This window comes from Euleptes europaea, chromosome 5, assembly GCF_029931775.1.
Source record: "Euleptes europaea isolate rEulEur1 chromosome 5, rEulEur1.hap1, whole genome shotgun sequence".
Taxonomy (NCBI): domain Eukaryota; kingdom Metazoa; phylum Chordata; class Lepidosauria; order Squamata; family Sphaerodactylidae; genus Euleptes; species Euleptes europaea.
The window spans coordinates 71,867,902-71,890,233 of record NC_079316.1 but is presented as its reverse complement, the minus strand read 5'-3'; the positions used below and the strand labels follow the sequence as shown (position 1 = coordinate 71,890,233).

Sequence of the window (22,332 nt, the reverse complement as noted above, 5' to 3'; positions counted from 1 at the left end):
TGGACTTTAGATAGATTTATTTTATCCTGAACGAATGTAGGGAAATGAGGAAATCCCTCAGATACTTACAAGGTAGAGTCAGAATGGACAAATCCCCCTATTACATTGAAAGGCTGGCACAATTTCGCTATAAATATAAAAACTTTTTGAAACAAAAGAAATCACAGTATAATAGAGCACAGTGGGAAGAACTAGCCCAGTCCATCGCTAACAAAAATAATAAAAAAAGTTGGGAGCTGATTGCCTGTGGCACAAGATCTAGTAACTATGTGATGGCAAATATTACACAGGATAGGTGGCATAATCATTTCCTCTCCCTTTATGGCACCCCCTGGGATATTTCTCCCGTGGAAGTTATGTTTAAAGAAAAAAATTCATTGCCCACATGGGACCCGGTGTCACCGGAGGAATGTGTCCAGTTGATCAAGGGGCTAGTTGGGGGGAAAGCCCCGGGAGAAGATTATATCCCTCCAGAATTATTTAAATTGAATATCCATTGGTGGGCTTCAGTGTTAGCAGCTCTATTTACAACAATTAACAATCTATGTGTGATACCAGCCAGATAGAAACAAAGCATCATCGTCCCTATCTTTAAGAAGGGGGGAAACTCAGACCCTGCCAATTATTGACCTAGCAGCCTCTTAGATGTTGCCTCTAAGCTATATACTCGCCACCTGTTAAATAAGTTGGTAGATTGGGCAGACCAGGTAAACCTCCTTAACCAGGAACAAGCCGGTTTCCGTAAGGAACATAGCACAATTGATCATTGTCTAGTTCTTAAAGCCCTGATTGAAAAATACTCGGTCAAATTAAAATGCCAACTTTTTGTAGCCTTTGTTGACCTGTCCTCAGCTTTTGATTCAATCGACCGAAATAGGCTTTGGCAGAAGTTGGCGGATACCTCTGTTGACTAGAGGCTTTTTAGATCGATAAGGGAATTGCATACAGACCTCACAGCTAGAGTCAGAGTGGAAGGAACTGGAAGTTTAACGGAACCGATTCCCCTAATGAAAGGAGTGAAACAGGGTTGCCTGCTAGCTCCTCTCCTCTTCAGTTTTTATATTAATGATATAGTACAAAAGATGAATGCGTTAACACATTTCTCCCCCATTTTGGCTGGAAGGAAAATAACAACCTTATTATATGCCGATGATATGGCTATTTTGGCCCTCACGAAAACTGGGCTAAAGGAAAGGCTGAAAACGCTGGTTGAATACTGCTACAGGGAATCCCTAAAGATTAACTACAACAAAACTAAAATAGTTGTTTTTGGCAATCATAGGATTGCTCACAGTTGGACAATAGCAAACCAAAAAGTAGAACAGGACCAGTTTTTTAAATACTTAGGCATAATTTTCCAACCCACATTGTCATGGCAAATGCAGTATAAATCTGCTATTCTGTCAGCACGTCGAACTATGAATGCCATTTTAAAATTCTACTATTCCAGAGGAGGCTGTATGGTTGCCCCAGCAATTAAAGCTTTTGTGGGGAAAGTAATACCGCAGTTGTTATATGGAATTCAGATCTGGGGGCAAAAACCGAAAATATTGCACGATTTGGAGAAAATCCAAAATAGTTTTATTAGGAAGATCTTGGGTTTGCCCCAAGGGGTGCCTGTAGCATTCCTTAGAGTGGAGGCAGGCTTGCCGTCAGTTGCCATGAGAGCCCATTTAAGAATTTTACTTTTCTACCTAAAACTGAGAAAATCGACTAACTCAAAATTGGTGTATTACAGCTATATGTTCTATTCAAAGGAAAACCATTGGGATAAGGTCCTTATACCCATCCTACAATTGTATAATTTGCTAGAAATCTTAAACACATGGGACCCAAAAGATATCAAAAAATGGATTGCTGACAAAGAAACTGATGATGATATGTGCCTAATAAGTCCAAGTTCTCCCCATGGTATTCGTTATTCAAATCGAATAAGTTCTTTTCAAATATTTAATGGAACTTCCTTAACTTTTGGGTTAAGGAGAGCATTTACTACAGCACGATTCCAAATGATGCCTTCAGCATTCACCCATGGTAGATATAAAAAAAATCCTCATAACCTAAGGCTATGCTCCTCAGGTTCAATAGAGGATCTCCCACATATTTTTATTCCTTTATTTTCCATTCAAAGCTACAGCTGTATGAGCAGAGATAGATAGATAGATAGATAGATAGATAGATAGATAGATAGATAGATAGATAGATAGATAGATAATCAGCAATTAAAAATTTCATTTGTTGGTTTAGAATGTACTTAGGCAGTCTCTTCCACTGTGGCATTGCATTCTCAGCCTTTAAAAAATCACTCTATATACCTAATAAAACAGTATTCAGAATGATCCAAATATTCTTCACTGTTGAAGATACAGGGCAGATTCCTTCTCCTGAACAGAGATTTTGGAGAGGGGAAAATGAGGAACTGAGGCAAATAGTGGTAACAAGGCAGGAAGTCCTAGAACGTCTAGACAAACTGCAAACTAACAAGTCACAGGGACCAGACGGTATTCATCCTAGAGTTCTTCAAGAACTCAGATGGGAAATTGCTGAACTTCTAACAAATATATGTAATATGTCCCTTCGATCAGCCTCTGTACCAGAGGACTGGAGAATGGCCAATGTAACACCCATTTTAAAAAAAGGTTCCGGGGGGGGGGACCCAGGAAATTACAGGCCAGTTAGCTTAACGTCTGTTCCGGCCAAAGAAGTGGAAAGCATTATTAAAGATAGAATTGTCAAGCATATAGAAGGGCAAGGTCTGCTGGGCAAAACCCAACATGGCTTCTGTAAGGGTAGGTCCTGTCTCACTAACCTATTAGAGTTTTTTGATAGTGTCAATAAGCATGTGGACAGGAATGAGCCTGTGGATATTGTGTGTTTGGATTTCCAAAAAGCTTTTGACAAAGTCCCCCACCAAAGACTGCTAAGCAAACTTCATAGTCATGGGATAAGAAGACAAGTCCTCTTATGGATTGAGAGCTGGCTGAAAAATAGGAAGCAGAGAGTAGGAATAAATGGTCAGTTCTCACAATGGCGGGATGTGAGCAGTGGGGTGCCTCAGGGATCTGTGTTGGGACCGGTGCTTTTCAACCTGTTCATCAATGACCTGGAGTTGGGGTTACACAGTGAAGTAGCCAAGTTTGCAGATGACACCAAATTATTTAGGGGAGTTAAAACAAAATCGGACTGTGAAGAGCTCCAAAAGGATCTCTGCGTACTGGAAGAATGGTCATTAAAATGTCAAATAAGATTCAATGTGAGCAAGTGTAAAGTGATGCATATTGGGGCAAAAAATCCCAACTTCGCATATACACTGATGGGATCTGTGCTGGCAGCGACAGACCAAGAAAGGGATCTTGGGATGGTAGTGGATAGCTCAATGAAGATGTCAACCCAGTGTGCGGCTGCTGTAAAAGAGGCAAATTCCATGCTGGCCATAATTAGACGAGGAATAGAGAATAAAACTGCTGATATCATACTGCCCTTGTACAAATCTATGGTGAGACCACACGTGGAATACTGTGTCCAGTTCTGGTCACCACACCTAAAAAAGGATATTACAGAGCTTGAGAAGGTACAGAAAAGAGCAACCAAAATTATTAAGGGACTAGAGCAACTGTCCTATGGAGAGTGGTTAGGACGCTTAGGTCTGTTTAGCTTGGAAAGAAGGCGGCTAAGGGGAGACATGATAGAGGTCTATAAAATTATGCATGGTTTGGAGTGAGTGGACAGGGAGAAGTTTTTCTCCCTCTCCCATAATACTAGAACACAGGGTCATCTGCTAAAGCTGGAGAGTGAGAGATTCAAAACAGATAAAAGGAAATATTTTTTCACACAACACATAGTTAAATTGTGGAACTCCCTGCCCCAGGATGTGGTGATGGCTGCCAGCTTGGAGGGCTTTAAGAGGGGAGTGGACATATTCATGGAGGAGAGGGGTATTCATGGTTATTAGTTAGAATGGATACTGGTCATGCTGCGTATCTATTCTCTCTAGTATCAGAGGAGCATGCCTATTATCTTGGGTGCTGTGGAACACAGGCAGGATGGTGCTGCTGCAGTCGTCTTGTTTGTGGCTTCCTAAAGGCACCTGGTTGGCCACTGTGTGAACAGACTGCTGGACTTGATGGGCCTTGGTCTGATCCAGCAGGGCCTTTCTTATGTTCTTATTCTAATTCACCACAAAATAAGAGTGCTGACCTTTAAAGCCAAATCACCCATTGCCCTAGTCCAGCTGGGCAAGTAGCCATGCTTTTATTTATTTTATGGCTACACTGAAATAAAATAATAAAAGTGGACTGGATGCATGAAACGTGATTATGGGGCCCAGGTGCCTCTTTAAAATATTCAGGATTTAAAAGTAGCCTTAAAATCTCTTACTTTCAAAAAGAAAATGTTCCTGCTATGGATCAGACATTACAGATTCTCTCCTTTATTTGTTTTCATTGCTTCCAGATTTGATGTTCATTACATCATAGTTTCCTTCTTACCCTTTGTTTTCTTTGACTGCATCTGTGGAGTCAGGATTAATTATAGCTACTGTTGTTTACATATGTTGGTAATTCAGAGCTGGGGACAATAGAGGTGAATCACTTTAGACATTACAGATTTCATGTTCAGTATTGCATGTTCTGAAAAATTTTAAAGCCGCGTGTTTTTGTTTTAACAGATAAAATATTGGTTCATCTGAAACAGAGATCCCTACAAAACATGGGGGCCTCTGTGGGTGACCTGTAAACATAGGGAGAGAAAAGATTAACCTTGGCATTACTGTTAAATCCAATGTCAATACTACTAATTTATACTAATGAGGACTTGGCAGCAAACAGTGGCAAATCCAGTAGCTTATTGTGCTAGGGAGAAGGGAGAGGGGATGGCTCCTCATGTTTCCAAGACAACTGGGTTCCCTTATGCTGTGCTGCAGGGGACAATGCCCGCACAGTGCAGATTAGGAAGATGGGAATATTGTCCAGTTGTCAGACCAATGCAAGGATGTATTGCGGTACATAATGAGAAGATCACCCAGTTGTCTTGACAACAAGAGAGAACTTGTCAACTGTCCCTTCTACCCAGCTGTGACACTTCTCTCACTGAAGTGTCACCTGTTTCCCTGCCTCTCTTAATTCTCACAAACTGCGCTGCATCCAGGATCACACTGGATCCATGTTTAGTTAAATTCCTGTTTGGTAACTAAGGCCGGCTGCCTCTGAAACTGTTAATCTTAGGTTTCAGCAGAACCACCAAGGACACAGAAGAACTGCTGAGGACATGAAGTTCATAAAATAAAATGAATAAGACCAAACGTTATTTTAAGAATTGTACAGCATTCAACATTCACAATAAAACTAACCTTTCCTAATCCTATCAGTAATAGCTCCCTTGCCTAACTATCTCGCTTTATAACAACCCTATTAACCTAGTCTAGCTCTGCCTAAACAGATCTAACACAAACTGTCTTAACTTTTTTCCAGTATAATTATCTGCCCCCTCAATAACATCTACTCATCCAATAATAACATTTCATGCCCAACTTTCGCTCAGTGATTCTTTCTCTCTCTCCTTTTGTTACTCAGTCACTTCACTTCATGTGCGTACTGTCCTCCTCCAGTCAACTATCTATCAAGAACTATGTACATAATTACAACCTTTATGACATTATCTACCAATCTTATATGCATTTTGTCACATCAGCTAAATCCATAGTACTGTGACAGCAACTCGCTCGTGATGCGATCTCTAATTACCTATGATCATACAGTGAAGGCACTGCCATAGCAAAAGACAGGGGAAACAAAATGGCTATAAACAGGAATGAAAAAAGTAGAGAAAAGTACAGTTTTCCCCCCAGAAAGATACCTTTTGTCATCCTCCCAGCTGCCTTTACTATAACATTTTTATCAGTGAAAATTTAGCACAACCCTAGATATAATTACTAGAATTTCTTCAAGTTTGTGCACAATTATTCATTCATTATTTATTTACAAAATTTCTTTCTGCCCTCATCAGAGCCAGCAAGGCAGCAAACAGGTTAAACACAGAAATAATAAAAACACCTTTTAAAAACCATTAAAACCAAACAAAAACACATCATTTAAAAAACAGTTAAAATATACATACAATACAAAATAGATCTCCCACAGATAATTCACAGTGGGTAGCCGTGTTAGTCTGTTTGCAGGAGTCAAAAAGGGCAAGAGTCCAGTAGCACCTTAAAGACTAACAAAAATATTTTCTGGTAGGGTATGAGCTTTCGTGAGCCACAGCTCACTTCTTCAGATACAGCTAGAATGTGAATCCATCGGTCTTTAAGTAGGGGAACAGTATGTAAATGTCAATAGCAGGCTTGATTGGATTAGGTGTGATATGCAGATCACACCTAATCCAATCAAGCCTGCTATTGACATTTACATACTGTTCCCCTACTTAAAGACCGATGGATTCACATTCTAGCTGTATCTGAAGAAGTGAGCTGTGGCTCACGAAAGCTCATACCCTACCAGAAAATATCTCCCACAGAGTTTGCCCAGTGAATTGCCATTTTACTCATACCACTGAATTGTTACACTACCAAGGTGATTGCATACTTTCTACCTTATTTACATAGTACATACATACTTATACATAACTGTCACATTGTCTAATAGGTTGGTCCACCCTTACTTCATGACATTTTAATTTTTTTATTTTACTTAAAATATTTTGACCCTCTTTTCTACTCAAGTAGGGCCCTCAAGGCAGAGACCAGTTAAAAAGACATTAACAATTAACTTTAAAAATAATACCTATATAACAAACAGCAATTAAAACAAAAAGAGGATGGAGGGCTGGTAGGGTTGCCAACTGCCAGGTAGTAGCAGGAGATCTCCTGCTAATTCAACTGATCTCCAGCCGATAGAGATCAGATCACCTGGAGAAAAATGGCCGCTTTGGCAATTGAACTCTATGACACTAAGCCCCTCCCAAACTCTGCCCTCCTCAAGCTCCGCCCCAAAAATCTCCTGCCGGTGGCAAAGAGGGACCTGGCAACCCTAAGGGCTGGAAAGGGAATGCCAAACAAAACAAAAAAGTCTTCACCTGCTTGTAGAAGAGAATGGCAGAGAGGGACAGATTCATCTTCCTGAAGAAGGAATTCCAAAGTTCTGATGCCATGATTGAGAATTCTTTTTCTTGGATTGCCACTTGTCTATCCTCAGACAACAGGGGCACCTGAAGGAGAACCTCAGAAGATGACTATAGTAGTAGGATAGGTTCTTATGGCAGTAGGTGCCCTTACGGTCCTTACTCGTGCCTGAGTCATCCATGTGTTTACATTGATTTGTACACTGATGATTAATGTTGATTTCAACAAGCCAATGCAATTCCACTTTATTCACAGATTGTATTTCATGGGAAAATGAGGTGCCCTCTTGCAAGTCCTTGTAGGTTCCCCACTGTGCAACTTGGCCCTGTCTGGCAGCCTTCACTACACAGCTTGGTCTGGCCCAGCTTTTGCAGCTGTCCAGCCCAGGGAGAGGCTGCCAAGGGGAGGGAAGGAGTGAAAGATGAAGAGGTAGGGCAGATAAAGGTAGTTTGGCTGGGATGGAGAGGAAGAAGCAGAAAAAGGGGAGAGGCTGTGGGGGCTTTCAGGGAAGGAAAGGGAAATAGGGGGGGAGGGAAAGCAAGGTCCCTCTGCAAGTCTTTGCAGGTCTCCTGCTTGTAACATGATATTTCAGAGATCATCCCATGTGACTGTTGGTATTAGGGTTGCCAGCTCTGGGTCGGGAAATACCTGGAGATTTTTTGGGTAGACCCTAAGGAAGACGGGGTTTGGGGAGGGGAGGGACTTCAATGTCATAGAGTCCAATTGTCAAAGTGGCCATTTTCTCCAGGTGAACTGATCTCTGTCAGCTGGAGATCAGTTGTAATAGCAGGAGATCTCCAGCCACCACCTGGAGTCTGGCAACCCTAGTTGGTATGTATGCATCAAGTGCAGAAGGCAGGCAGCAGGCATTGTTTTGTTTTTTACACGAATAATAACTGAAATATGCCTTCCATACGTTACATCTGTAACAATTAGACTCTAATGAGCTTGTGCACACATAATTGTATAAGGCTATAGCAACTTGTCATTTGTACAGTGAGCTTTACCTTCTCTCCGACTCTGTTTATCTTTGAGGATCATTCAGACACCCCTTTGGGAGCAGCAGTAACTCTGGCTCATGAGCTGGGCCACAATTTTGGAATGAACCACGATACACTGGAAAGGGGGTGCAACTGCAAGGCACCTCCTGACAAAGGAGGCTGCATCATGAACCCCTCGACTGGGTAAGTGCAAGCATTTAACAAGCTCTGCTTGTCTGAAAAGAGATTTTGCTGAATCTTCAGTTCTGTTTTTTATTTCAGGAAGCATTTAAGCAGAGGTTTACATCCTGTTATTGCAATTAGTGTTTATCACAGAAACTCCTCCATAATGTACAGCAATAAACCCACACAAATGAAATCAGGGAAAGAGGGGGGGGGGAGAATCTTAAACTTCAGGGGAGTTGTAATTTCACCACCACCACCACCACCACCACCCTTGTTTTTGAAGGAATATGCATGATGCTGAATAGTGTTTACAGCCTAGTCATCTGGAAAAGAAAAAAGAAGCCATAAAAACTTAGCTATTTCTATAGAGACATTTGTAGACCTGGTAGATAGGAACAAGTAGGCTGGGAGAGACGTTTGTGTGTGCTACTTATTTTGACTGCCTTACACCCTTCTAAGTCCATTGAAGTAAGTGGGCTTACAAGGGTGTAACTCTGCTTCGGATTGTGGGGCTGGCAACCTTAAACTCAGATATCTCAGAAACCAACAGTGCAATCCGAATTAGAGTTACACGCTTCTATGCCCACTGAGTTCAAGGGACTTAGAAGGGTGTAACATGTTTCCCACCGCCACTCTGAGCAGTAGCAGGAGAAAAATTAAAAAATAACAATTGTGTCAATTGTGTAATGTTAGTGCTGGGGAAAACCTGGAAGGGACCTCCCAACTCTGTAAGAGTCGCTGGAAACTCTATCATTACCATAGAGTTTCCAGAGATTCCTAGAGCTGTGGGATGTCCCTTCCAGGTTTTTCCTGGAAGTGACATCGTGGTGTTGCTGTCAGTTGCCCCCATGTCCTCTCCCCCAGTCTCTCAATGGTTGCCAGGCTGGGCATGGCAACCCAGTTGCTTTCTTCTACCTTAGTGGGCACAGCAGTGGCTAAAATTACTACAGTCCAATGCTCCAACTGCTGTAAATACCTAGCTCCCATCCTTATTTCACAGGTGTACTTTATATCAGAAGTAAACATTGAGATGAGCTTCTGTTAGGGGTGTGCAAAACATTTGGGGGAAAATTCGGATTCAGGTATATTGCACCCCAAAATTTTCGGGATTCCCAAATTTTCTCAAATACCCATACTGGTATGAGTTTTGGGGGATTTGGGCAGCTGGGAAAGGGCTGTGGAGGTGCTGCGGCAGCGCCTCGGCCACACTGTCCCTGGCCGCCGAAAGGTCAGGAATGGGCAGCCCACCTCTTAATAGTGTCCAAACTCATTACGGTATTGCCTTCAGTTTTGCTGACATGCACAAACCCCTCACCATGTTAAAGTGTGTGTCCAAGAAGGTATGATCATTACAATTGTTTAAATCTGGGTACAGTGGGCACATGTTTCAAGTAAGAGCCTGGAAAAAATTATTTGGACAATTTTGTCACCTTAACTTTGAAGTCACTTTCAGGGAGGACAAAATTCAAGGGGTTATTCTATTATATCTAATGATGTTTCATTAATTAGTGCCATCACATTTAGATTTTTCTCTTTTTATTGTTCAAATAGTTCAATATTAACATGTTTATTAGAAGTGACTACTTGGTAGTCATGATCTCTTGGGATCAGTGGAGAATTCATCATTCTTGGTTCAGTGTATTAACGAGTTTCTTGTAGGTTTATTTCTCTAGTGCAACAGGTAGGATATGTTATCACTTTTATCACAAAGTTTTAAATAATCTTGTGAAGCTAGGAAAGCACACATAATGTGATATTTTATATAGCTTAAAGGAGAAAATAGCTGATGCAATCTTTCTATAACTCCTGACATGAGAATATGTTGTGCATAAAACATGATTCACAACACAAGAGAGAGTACTTTTTGATAAATGAGGTGCAATAACAGAAAATACTTAATAAGGAAAAATTAGTTTTCATAAGCTTTTATTTCAGTAATAGTTTTGGCTGATTTTAAGGGTTTTGAAATGTTAACTTCGTGTTGATGGCAAAGGGCCCAGTGTTATATGGGGAATTTTAAAGAGTTCTGTGCCAAACAAGAATGGTATGAAAGGGAGCTACTGATGAGTGTTAGAGAGTGGGAAAAGGGGCACACAGAGGACAAGGAAAGCCTGGACAAACTTTTTATTACCTAGTTTCTCTACAATTACAAAATAATACTTAAAAACACAAAAATTGCCATCTGAAATATCTTGTTTTAAATACATTCCTTCAAGGGATTTACGAGGAAGTTTTGACTCCCCTCAGTAGCAAACAAAAGAGGAAAATTGAAGGGCAGTCTGCAGAAGTTGCATAGCTGCCCAGAGAAAAATTAAAGAGGTTACCAGAAACCCAAATGCTATTCTCTGTGCCAAAGAGGAAAGTCTGGAAAAGTAAATTGAAGCCACATTTGAACCTTAGAAAAATGCTGTGGAATCCTTAAGAAGCAAAACGGGAAATGTGCATCAGGTGGTAGAAAAACTATCAAAAGATCTCTCACTTATAGACTGGCTGAAGCTATACTATTTGCTGTTAGCCTCTGGAGATGACAATGAATACTTCCCATATAAGCACATTTTAGAACAACAGAACCCTAGCAGAAAACTGGGGGGGAAGGCCAATGTGAAAAGACTTTGGTTAAAAATAGTGAAATAGAAGTCTAGGAAGAAACCAAAGGGTCAAAAACTGGGTCAGTCCCAAATTTCTTTCACATTCTGAATGTTCATATAAGCAACTATAAAGTGTGTGCAGGGGCCATGCTCATTTTCTCTGCATCAATCCAGTTTTATTTCATTTAATTCACAAGTTCAAAATATCGGACTCCCCAGAGCTGAATAGGGATGCAGGATTATCTCACTACAGATGCTAATTTTCTGCCCCCAAGCATTTCCCTTCTACTCCAATCAAGCTGATTACAATGTACATTATACCTTTGCATCCTGAGTTCCTTCTTTACAACAAGTTCAGATTGAGATAGAAGACTAAGATCTCATCCCTGCTTGTATTTGATGAATGGAGCTCTCAAAAACTTATATCCCAACAATCCTGTTGATCCCGAAGGTGCTACTGGACTCTAATCTGTTCTATTGCTATCATTTGAAACTAGTTCCAATTTTAGTATATGTGCTGCTGAAGCAAATATAATGCTAACAAACTGAAGCAAAGGCTGTAATTAGGGATGCCATATGACATCATTGCATAGCCTAAAGAGGCATGTGGTAACTATAGATTCCCAGTTTTACTGGGGCAGGAAATTCTTTCATTGTTGCCCTGCACTAACTCTCAATAGAGTTTGAGGCACTTGCTACAAGTTTTGAAGCCTGTTCCTGAGCTTTCGGCATGTGGGGTTGGCGGGGAGGAGGCGCCGCCGCAGCGCCTCCTAAGAAGTTTCCTGCACCCAAAAGCACAAAAAAAGCCTTTAACCGGCTTTTTCGTGTAAAATGGGGCAAATAGCCCCATAGAGAACCGCGAGGCTGCGTCTGCAAAAAAGCAGGTGCAGCAACGCTATTCTCGGCACCAGCATCCGTAGCTGAAAGGGGACAGGAGGCTGCCTAATGGCAGCTGCCCCCCCCCCCGGAATGCCCCAGAAACACCTCCCAGGATGCCGGAATGCCCCCAGGAACACTAGTGCGGGACTTTACGCTGGTGGAACGCCAGCGGAAGCCCCCGCCAGCATTCCGGGGCGGCACTGCTGCGGCATCATCCAGAGACTGGCATCCGGGCCTCCACGCCGGTGCTGGGGCCACTAACGCCAGCATAAGTAGCCTGGGTGCCGGCGCGGGGTGGGACGAATGACAGCACGGCCCCTTCCTGGCTTCCTAAGGGTTTTTGCCCTTGAAGGTCAGGAATGCGCTGTAAGTCAAAATGCAGAACATATTTCTTATATTATAACAAAGAATTCTCCCCCATACACAAATAAGGCACAGAGCATTGTAAATTTATATGGTCGTTCATACAACATACCATACATAGTCCATACAACTCATGTCCCTAAGATTATCAAGTTTATGGAACAGAAAGTTTTAAATTCTTTTTGAATATTATGTTAACCATTTTTGTAGCTCTCTTCAGTGTTCCTGTGAGTGTTTTCCAGTGACAGATCTATTCTGTTACAGCAGCAACTACACAAAGATCATTCTGAGTCAACATCAATGAATTTAAAAGCACTGTACTGTTTTCATTAGAAATACTGCCAGGTGGAATTGTTTTCTGCTTGCCCTTAACACCGGGCCAGCTTCCTTAATGGAACCTGCAACCATGTTGTATTTTGGAAGGCTTTTTAATGTCTGAAGTTTGGTGGAGTGCACAGAATCAAAGGAGGCTTTACTGAGAACAAACCCAGAGCTTAACTGCTTCAATTTGTCTCAATCATGGCAAGTCTGAATAGTAGCATGTGCTCTGTTTAGATTAGCAGCGTTTTCTGCTTGTAGAGAAGACGGCGCTCCAACCTTTTCAGTGAATAAAAAATTTACACTATAACTCTCCTTTAGCAGAACTGAAGACACTACTGGCAAATGCAGTTTTCTTTCTGAATATTCAGATAATTTCTTTTCTTCTTGACTCTCTTCTTTTTTTAAAAAAAACAGGTGTTAATAGTAGAAGAAGAGTCTGATAATGATAGCCTGGTTTACCAATCACATGCAGGTGTCAGATCCATTATAATTTCCATCCTTTTTCCAGTGGGGTTCCAGTGCCCTGCTGGTACGCAATAAAGCAAGCTTTCCCCCCCCCCACCACCATTTTTCTCTCATAGAATTGCGTTTCTCTCCCCAGGATGCTGATAATCCGTCATGCTGAATCAGACAGAACTAAGACACTTGTACTTCCATACTGAGCGAGAGTTGTTGGTTTCAACTTTCTTTTGACCTTGTTCAGCCAGTCTGTTGTTCTCCTTGTGTGTGACAGAAACAGACATAAGGATCTTCTTAGCATGCCTTGAAAATCATTTCACAAACATAATTAGCCCACAGCATTCTGTACTGTTCACACAAACCTCTTTCCCCCAAATTCATGCAGCCTAAGCCAGGTCTGAGGTGAGCCCTTGGGGTGCTAGCAGCGCTGCTGGGGCTCAGCTTGTTCCAACTATCTCTGGCTAAATACAGTCCTCATAAGAACATAAGAAGAGTCTGAGGAGGGCGGGGTTTGGGGAGGGACTTCAATGCCATAGAGTCCAATGGCCAAAGCGGCCATTTTTCTCCAGGGAAAGTGATCTCCATTGGCTGAAGATCAGTTGTAATAGCAGGAGATCTCCAGCTAGTACCTGGAAGTTGGCAACCCTAGTTTGTCAAGACTTGTTGGAAAGTGCAGAGTTGAACTTCCTAGAAAATCCATCTTTACCAGAAGTGCAGAGAAGACTTGTAGGATGTTACTGAAATTCAGTGATTGACACCCTTTAAATAATTTCCTGCATGATAAAATTATTACAATTGTTCCTTTCTTTTTCCTTTCTCTTTCCCTTTCTTTCTTATGGTCAACTAGGGAATTATCATGCGGTGGAAGTTTCAAGTAATATATTTGTTCTGGCAAGTAACCTACCTAAACGCTAGCAGTTGATTTCTACTGAAAGTGCCTTTGGGCCTCTGTGGCCGATGTTCTCTGCTCAAGGGGCACCTTTGCACTTGGTGAGGTAATAAACAAGTTTTGTGTTTATGGGGGAGAAGTGAATGACCAAGTGGAAGATCTCATACTTATTTGCACATGAGAGCTCATGATACTCCCTGATCACTTTATAAGAATTGATATCCCAGACTCTGGAAGGTACTTAATTCTCAGGACCTCCAGCTTTGCTTATCCCTGTAGCAAGCAAGCTAGGGGAGGAGGTGGGTGAACCTGAGACTCACTCAACATATGGAAGGATGGAGAACAGGCCATTTGTGTGAAGGACTTAGTTCATTTTCCCTTAATGCTTCTAATTTTTGAGAATCAGCCATTTTACTCTCATGTTCTGTATTGCAACCTAAAATTGAAAAGAGATGCTAGTTCATAGTGGAAGGGCTTTAAGAGGGGAGTGGACATATTCATGGAGGAAAGGGATATTCGTGGCTATTAGTTAGAATGGATAGTAGTCATGCTGCATACCTATTTTCTCTAGTATCAGAGGAGCATGCCTATTATATTAGGTGCTGTGGAGCACAGGCAGGATGGTGCTGCTGCAGTCGTCTTGTTTGTGGCTTCCTAGAGGCACCTGGTTGGCCACTGTGTGAACAGACTGCTGGACTTGATGGACCTTGGTCTGATCCAGCAGGGCCTTTCTTATGTTCTTATGGAAGTGAAACTGAGACAACTGCATCCAAAGTTCTTCTTCAGTAACTAAGCCAGGTCAAGAGCTGACTTAACTGAATTCCCTAGCCTTTCTTAGATTTCTACTGGCTCAAACAGGATTTGCTCTGCATTCTTCAAACCTGCTGTTTACAGACATTAGTTTGCTGAATCAGCAGGACCATCTGAATTTATCTATTTAATGATTTGAAGAAAATGAAATTATCTTGTGGAGGCAAAGAGTTCCTAATTAAACTCTGAAGCCTTTATTTCTCCAGCCCAATCTGACTTGAACTCCATGCAGCGATATTTTTTTTAATAAAGCTGAAATACTGATTTGTAAATTGCTTGTGACAGACTTGCTGTTTTGCCAGCAGTGAAACTGCTTAAAGAGAGGGAGAGAGAAAGAGAGAGATACCATGATGATTTAGTTCATTGCTTCCTCCCCCCCCTTTTTTTTGGTAACAAAAAAAAAAACAACCCATGAACTGACAGAGCAGTCTTATGTCAGCATTTCATTTAAATCCCTGAAGCCCTCTGTGTGCAACTAGGGGACAGTCACTGTTCATTTGCTCTTCTTTATTAATAATTCAGGACCTTTATAGATACCTTTAATTGTTTTAGGAGAAAAAAGGGTCATGGGTCTGGCATTAAGTAATGTCAGCTATTAGTGTGTTCAAGTTTTCCAGGCCTCCTCAGTTGTGTCTATTAATAATAAAAGCACAAAGCTTTGGAGTTTTTTTTACAATGTCTTTTTTAAAAAAATATTGTATTTATCTATTTATGGTTTTAATAGTTTTAACTGTTATTATGTTGGATGCAAGGCACTCTGAGCCCTGCTAGACAGGGGGAGGGCAGGATATTAATATAATAAATAAATAATAAATATCCAACTGTCTTGGGTCAGCTTTTCAAAGGAAAAGGTGGGAAGGTAAACCTATGGCTGGGCTGTATCACTTCAGACAATAAGCAGGGTGCTGCATGACCGAATGCTCTATTGTGCAAAGGTTTCCCTGGACATAAGAAAACTAAAAATCTGAGAGATAAATTCTAGCCTAGCCTTCTTCTTGAGTTGCTGTTTTCTAAGTAGAGGGATTGTGTGTGTGTGTGTGTGTGTGTGTGTGTGTGTGTGTGTGTGTAATAATTTGTTTGTGTGAGTCCTCCATCTGTATGTCTGAATCAGTAAAGCTCAGAAACAAGTTTATTTTTCATCCTTTGTGAGAACCAGGCCCAAATTTACACTGCTGTGTTTCAGATTTCTTTCCCAAAACGTTGCAGTAAAGCAGGCTTGCAAAACCTGAGCAAGGCTGTTTAAAATAGCATGTTTTGGAGGTCATTAATTCACCATAAGACAGAAGCAACGTGACTTAACACTTATCACACATGCAGGTTTGAGAAAGATTGCAGGAAAGAAGGGGAAACCCATAATGCTGTGGAGAAGTGGGGGGGGGGGAACCTACTTCCCAATACCATATAAGCTTGGGCGAACATCACAGGTGGATGTGAGTTTATCAAGGAGAGAACACCTCAAGAGTGAATCAGGTTCCAGCTACATTGGGACCCTGACCATAATCATGCAAATTATGGTCATCCTCTCAGTCCCTATAGCTCTTTAAAGTTTGTTGACTTGTAAAGTTCAAGTTTTTATTCAATACACATTGCTGTGTGCAGTAGGTATAGTTTTCGTGTAATCTGAGTACAGGCATCTTTGGAGGCAAATAGTTCTATGTATGTTTGAGCTGAACATAAACTTCACAGGAAAGTCCATCCATCCTGCCTTCTAAGAAGTGATTGTGACACCTGGTAATGGCTTTTCATCACCTAAATTTGGTGTTATCATTTATTGTTTCCCATTTTACCTCTGGCAGCTTCTTCTATTGTATAATATTGTAAGTCAATGCTATATCCATGGAAAAGAAGAAAACAATTTTGTAAAAAAAAAAATTAAATAATAGCTAAGACTTCAAATAATTTTGTGAGCCAATGAAACTCCCTCACCCAGCTCTTTAGGCTTGGGATTTTCTGAGACTGTTCATTCCTTCCAGAAAGCATCCATTTAACCAAGATAGTATAGAGAAACCCCAACAGAAAATGATGTATTTTTAATAGTAATATCAGCCTTTTATCTTTAATCACTTATCACTTGCAGTGGATGTTATGTTTTGTGCAACCAATTAAAACACAAACTTAACCCAGTTCAGTTTCTCATCTACAATTTCCTCTGACATTGGCAATAACTACAAAATGTGCTGCATCTTCCTTCCAATTTGTCCTGAATCCAACATCACTATGGCCAATGTCTGTCATTTCTCTCTTCCTCTTTTTCCCCCTCAAATCCACACTGAATCATCCTGAACAATAAATTGTGAAATCCAGGTCCACCGGTGTCCAGCTAATTGTTATTAATGAGGTCATAATCTAAAAGGAAACAGAACAGAAGATGAACTGGGAGCAAATGCAAAATGATTATGACTACTTTCCTTGCCTGCCTGATTTCCAATGGGAAAGGCAGTTGAGCAGAATTCCCACAGAGCTTTTGCATGGCAGATAACTCCAGAATACAGTTAGAACTCTGTCAAGGTTGATACATTGGTACTGTATTGTTTCACCTCTGAAATATAGGAACAAAGATCACAATAGACTTCTCAATAAAAAAGAACTTTTCTGACTGTACATTTGTCAAAGTAAAAGTAACTCCTAATAATGTTTTACTTGGCAGTTTTGTGACTTTGGAAATATTAAGCCATGACAGTGTGTCTTGCTCAAAGCTGCTAAAAGTTCCTTCTTCCTGTGAGTATTTTTCAAAAGCTTCCAACCATTTGTTCCAGCAGCTATTTCTTCTGGAATATTTTGTTCAGCATTATAAATTTGCCCATCTGAATAAGTCTCTTAGGTTTTCTCCTTCAGTTGTAAGAGAGTAAGAGTGCAGGCCAGAGCAATCATTTCCACCAGTCTTGGTGGAAGATAGTTGTGGTATTCCAAAACCTACATGTGTTTATATCCATCTTACAGCATTTTGTGTGGGAAGTTTTAACCATATACGTCTGAAAGTGTGTGTGTCATAATTCTGGAATTGTCAATGTAACATGACAAGCTATTAAAACCACACATCAATTCAATTAAATGTGAAGCTGACAGACGCACTATTATTTGTTGAACTTGTGAGGAATGGCACTGTAAAGAACATGCCAAAGGCTATAGAAAAAATGTTGGCTTGTTTTGAAACCATTGACCATAAACTATACAAATGATAGCTTTGATGTTGTGTAGAACTCTATGGCCCAGTTCTGCCTTCTACTTTATTGATGCTCTAGGGATTAAAACAATAAACAAGAGAGGAAATAAAAAGACTAGGAAAATAAGTACAAAGCTGTCACTCATCATTTGTTTTTGTTTTTTAAGCAAGGCTCATACGTTAATAATTCTTTCCTGAGTAAACAGATGTTTGATTAATGTAATTATTCAGATACGGCAAATGATGAGCTGAAGGGTGCCCCCTGAGTACTTCTTAACACTTACTGTAACTCACACAATCTTCGTATGGCTAATTATGTCAAAAGTCATAACTTGGATAATGGGAATGGAGTATTTCATGTATCTGAAATGTCTTGTGAGGGACCGCTGCAATGGAAGCTGATTTGAAGGACAGAAATGGCCATCAGGGAAAGACTTTAAGTTTCCCTTCACCCCATTCCATTCACACACACCTCTCTTCCTAATCACCTTCGTTCTAAGTTCTTTTCAACATCAACAAAGGAATGCTGGGCTAGAACCACAATTCATTTGTGTAAAGCCTGTAGTTTGGCCCTGAAAGACGTATCATAGAAGCAATGTTTATGAAGAATCCATTCCATGAGTGCCATCTGTTTACTGATTAAATGTTACCACAACATTTCAGTATTTTCACTAATAACATTTTCAAGAAATCCATCCCAAATTTTGTATATGTCCAAAATTTCCATCTGAACAAAATCAATATTTATTTAACTTATAGCACACTTTTAAAGTAGTCTTTTGAAGGCCACTAACAAAAAATTGAATGAAGCAGTTGCCCTAAATTTATGTCAAACAATAAGGATTTTAAAAAAATCTTACAGTAGATTTTCTTTTAGAGTTGGCTCTCCTATTTGCCACTGATGCTCCCTGTGCCATTAGCAGTGTTGGCAGTTTATGTTGTCTACTGACTACATCAAGGATGGTGAATGGAAGGCAGTCCTTGTTCCCTCCTTCTGCTAGTGTCATATATTGTCCAGTGTTCACAGGTTCCTTCTACTTATGAGTATACCTGCTGAAACAGATATCATTCTGAACTATTTTCTTGTTGATTGAGGAATAGGCAATTTAATATCACTTTTTTTGACCTGCATTGGTTCTAGCATGGATGGCTTTAAAAGGGAATTCACCGGGGAGAGATCTATCAGTGGCTACTTGCCATGATGACTAAAGGGAGCCTATAGATCCAGAGGCAGTAAACTCTGAATACCATTGCTAGGAGGCAACATTGTGGAATATCTTGGCCTGTGTGTCTTGTTGGTTGCCACTTCAGGGCAACTGATCAGCCGCAGTGTGAAATAGGTTGCTGGACTAAATGGACCACTGGTCCTCCATAAAGTGCTCTAGTTGCTCAGGAGATGGGGTATTTGCAGGCATGAAAGGTAAATATTCTGCAAATGTAAGTATGACTCTGGAAGCAAATGACAAAGGATACTTTGAATGAATCCTAGAACAGCAGAGCAAAGAATTATTATTACATTAATGTTCTGAAATTCTGAAAATAAAAGGGAGAATATGACACTAGGCTGCAGGAGTCCTAATAACGTATCCATAGTTCCAAGCTGGTGATTTGAGAAATTTTTGTAAGAATAAATGGGGCACAAAAATAATAATCTGCTTAGAGACATTTCAGTTGGTTAAAAAAAACCAAAACCATTCTGTCCCAAAAAGGAAGCCTGCAGTACAGAGTATGAGGGTTGAAGAGAATTGTCTGGAGGAGTGGGAGTGGAAGACAATTTTAGTTAAATGAGAATAAGAGAAGCCTTGAACATGGAATGTTCCTGATAGCAGCTGCATGTCCTTGGGCTCAATTATTAACAAAAAGAGAGCTGACAGAGAGTTCTTTATGAGAACACAAATTCAGATGGGGCTCTCAGTTCATACATTAGAGGCAGTGGGGGCGGGAAGGAAGTATAAATCATTCATACTTCTGCTGCCCTTCAAGGTTCATGAATCTCACATGGGTAAGACCCATTTCATGCAGAACAGAAGTGAGGGAGATTGGTACACGTCACTCACAATTCTGTTTTCATTGTCTCTCTGTGAAACACGGACTTTTACTTAGTGATATGACAATAAGCAGCAAGAAGCAAATACGGGCTCTCATATGTTTTTTTTCCCCTCGACTGTGGTGTCCTGGGCTGCTTTTGGCTTTGAAGTGAATTTGCATTCACTTCAAAGTCAGATAGTGATAAATCCCTTGAGATTGGCAAGTATCATCCATTAGTTTCATGTTTAAATCAAGGTATACTAATGTGGTGTGCTTGCATAATGTTTCCAGACATCAGCTTTCTGTCCTTTCTGGGCCATACTATAGCATTTAGCTAGAAAAGCAGGCAACTTACTGAGTCAGGTACTGTTTGCCGTGAAGTACCACATCCTCATTGCATTACCTAGCTCGACAGTTAGTGTAACATATTGATCTCTGTTGGTTGTGGGCCATGGGGCAAGGGAGGGAATGAGGAAGAGGGGGCAGAACCACAACATAAGGTAGACTGGGAAAAGATAGGCTGCAACTTTTACTGAATACAGACACAAGGTCATTGGTGCAACGTGGGGATGGATCACATGAACAGATGAAGCTGCCTTATATTGAATCAGACCTGTGGTCCATCAAAGTCAGTATTGTCTACTCAAAACCAGCAGCTGCTCTCCAGGGTCTCAGGCAGAGGTCTTTCGCATCACCTACTTGCCTGGTCCCTTTAACTGGTGAGGCCGGGGATTGAACCTGGGACCTTCTGCATGCCAAGCAGATGCTCTACCACTGAGCCACAGCCCCTCATATATCAGATGACTCTCCTGCCACTTGATATTACCTCGTTCCCCCCAGCCTGCCTGCTGGGGGGGGGGGACTGTGGAGTGGCAAGCCCCAGAATCCACATGGGCACAAGCCACTGCAAAGTTCCCTTGCCACCTGGTGCTGAGAGCCAGCCAGCAGCCCCCGTGCTGGGTGTGCTACTGAATGGCTCCACCCCCAAGACTCCTTAAGAAAGTCACCAAAACGAGGGATTCAGGTGTGCAGGCACAGCCTTCCTCCACCCAATGGATCCATCCCAATGCCCAAACTGTCAACCAAGCTGTGACACAGTTGCAGTGAAAGGATAACCAGTAGACCAAAACACAACCATAACAACTGATATCCGAGGGAGGTTGCAAGGGAGATCCGGTACGGACTGAGAGAGAAGCCCCCAGCAGCAGCCCAGCTAAATAAGGGAGAGATGGACCAGACTGAAAATCTTGAGTTCTAGGTCCACTTGAAGCTTTGCCCTCCCAGGCTGGCCCCAGGAAAGCAGTGACTGTCTGCCCCCCAGGCTGCTGCAGAGACCCTGCCCCCCAGTCCTTACGCTTCCAGCTCGAGGCAGCAAAGCAGCCTCCTCTGACTGCTCCCGGCCCCAGGCTGCAAACACCGCCCTCCGGTAAGTCTGGGGTCGTTGCTTGTATGGTTTGGGATGCACTGCCTACCTGTGCATCTGTCATGCCTGAGTTGGAGAGCATCAGACATAAGGATTCTGACCATCAAGAAAATATATCAAAACCCATCAGTAAGAGCTAACTGAAAGTGCTATGAAACTGACAGTGGAAATTATGTGTGAAATGTGATTTTTAAATGGTATCGGAAGAAAATGGGTGAATATGCCACACAGAACGAAGTGACTTCTTCATACAAGGAGGTCAAAGATGCACAAGCGGTATGATACTTTTCCTTACTCACAAAAACCATGTGAGTTATGTTAGGCTATGAGATAATGACTTGCCCAACGTAACTAAGTGAATTTCATTGTTCAGCGAGAACTTGAACCCATATCTTACCATAAAAGTCAAATTGTTGGGGGCGGAAAATATTCTACCAGCTGATATTGGTTTGAACCATTGCTGACTGCAATATGAACATTGCATTTTCCCTTTCATGGTTGCCAATACCTAAAATATATTTGCTGTTTGATAGTGTCCACTGATTATCTGATACATTTTAATTAATCTGAACGATTAATAGGTTGGCAGCTTGACATGCTGGTGAGTAAAGCTGTGCGCCCTTTGAGAAAGTTTTATCTGGAACATTCCATGTTTTAACATTCATTTAGAATTGTTTATTTTATATGAAACCAATCAGCAAGAAGCACAAAGGCTGCCAGCAAGCTAGCTGCCAAGATGTGTGGCTGAGCTTCTGTGCACTTATATTGGCAGCTGTTTTTGCAATTCGCTTGCCAGGATCCAGGTGGAGCAGCACTGGTATGAGGCTCCTGGCTCTGGCTGACTTTACCAGGGCTGGCTGCCAGTTTCAAATACAGCCATTTATGTCTTTAATGGTGTAATTATCCTGTATTTTCCTCTTCCCCTCCCCTCCCCCCAATTGAAATCCTTTAACCGATCAACTCTAGAGAACAGATTTTGTATTCGTGGATTCATTCCAAGGCTCTCCCAATGTGAAAAATTTGTAGATGAGTGGAGCCAGTCCTTGTAAATATCACAAATGGGTTTGGTTATTTGTTTTTGCCACTCTAAAGTTCTATTGTGCAAAAGTGAAGCCACTTTATTCAC

The 22,332-nt window shown here is 41.3% G+C and overlaps 1 protein-coding gene across 1 annotated transcript in view; it reads left to right on the top strand.

Moving 5' to 3' along the window:
- ADAM12 (ADAM metallopeptidase domain 12) overlaps window positions 1-22,332 on the top strand; it is a 278,563-nt gene that overhangs the window by 188,233 nt on the left and 67,998 nt on the right. Inside the window, exon 12 of the mRNA XM_056850479.1 lies at window positions 8,153-8,301. Within this exon, the coding sequence (XP_056706457.1) occupies window positions 8,153-8,301 (149 nt within the window). The remainder of the gene's footprint in view (window positions 1-8,152; window positions 8,302-22,332) is intronic.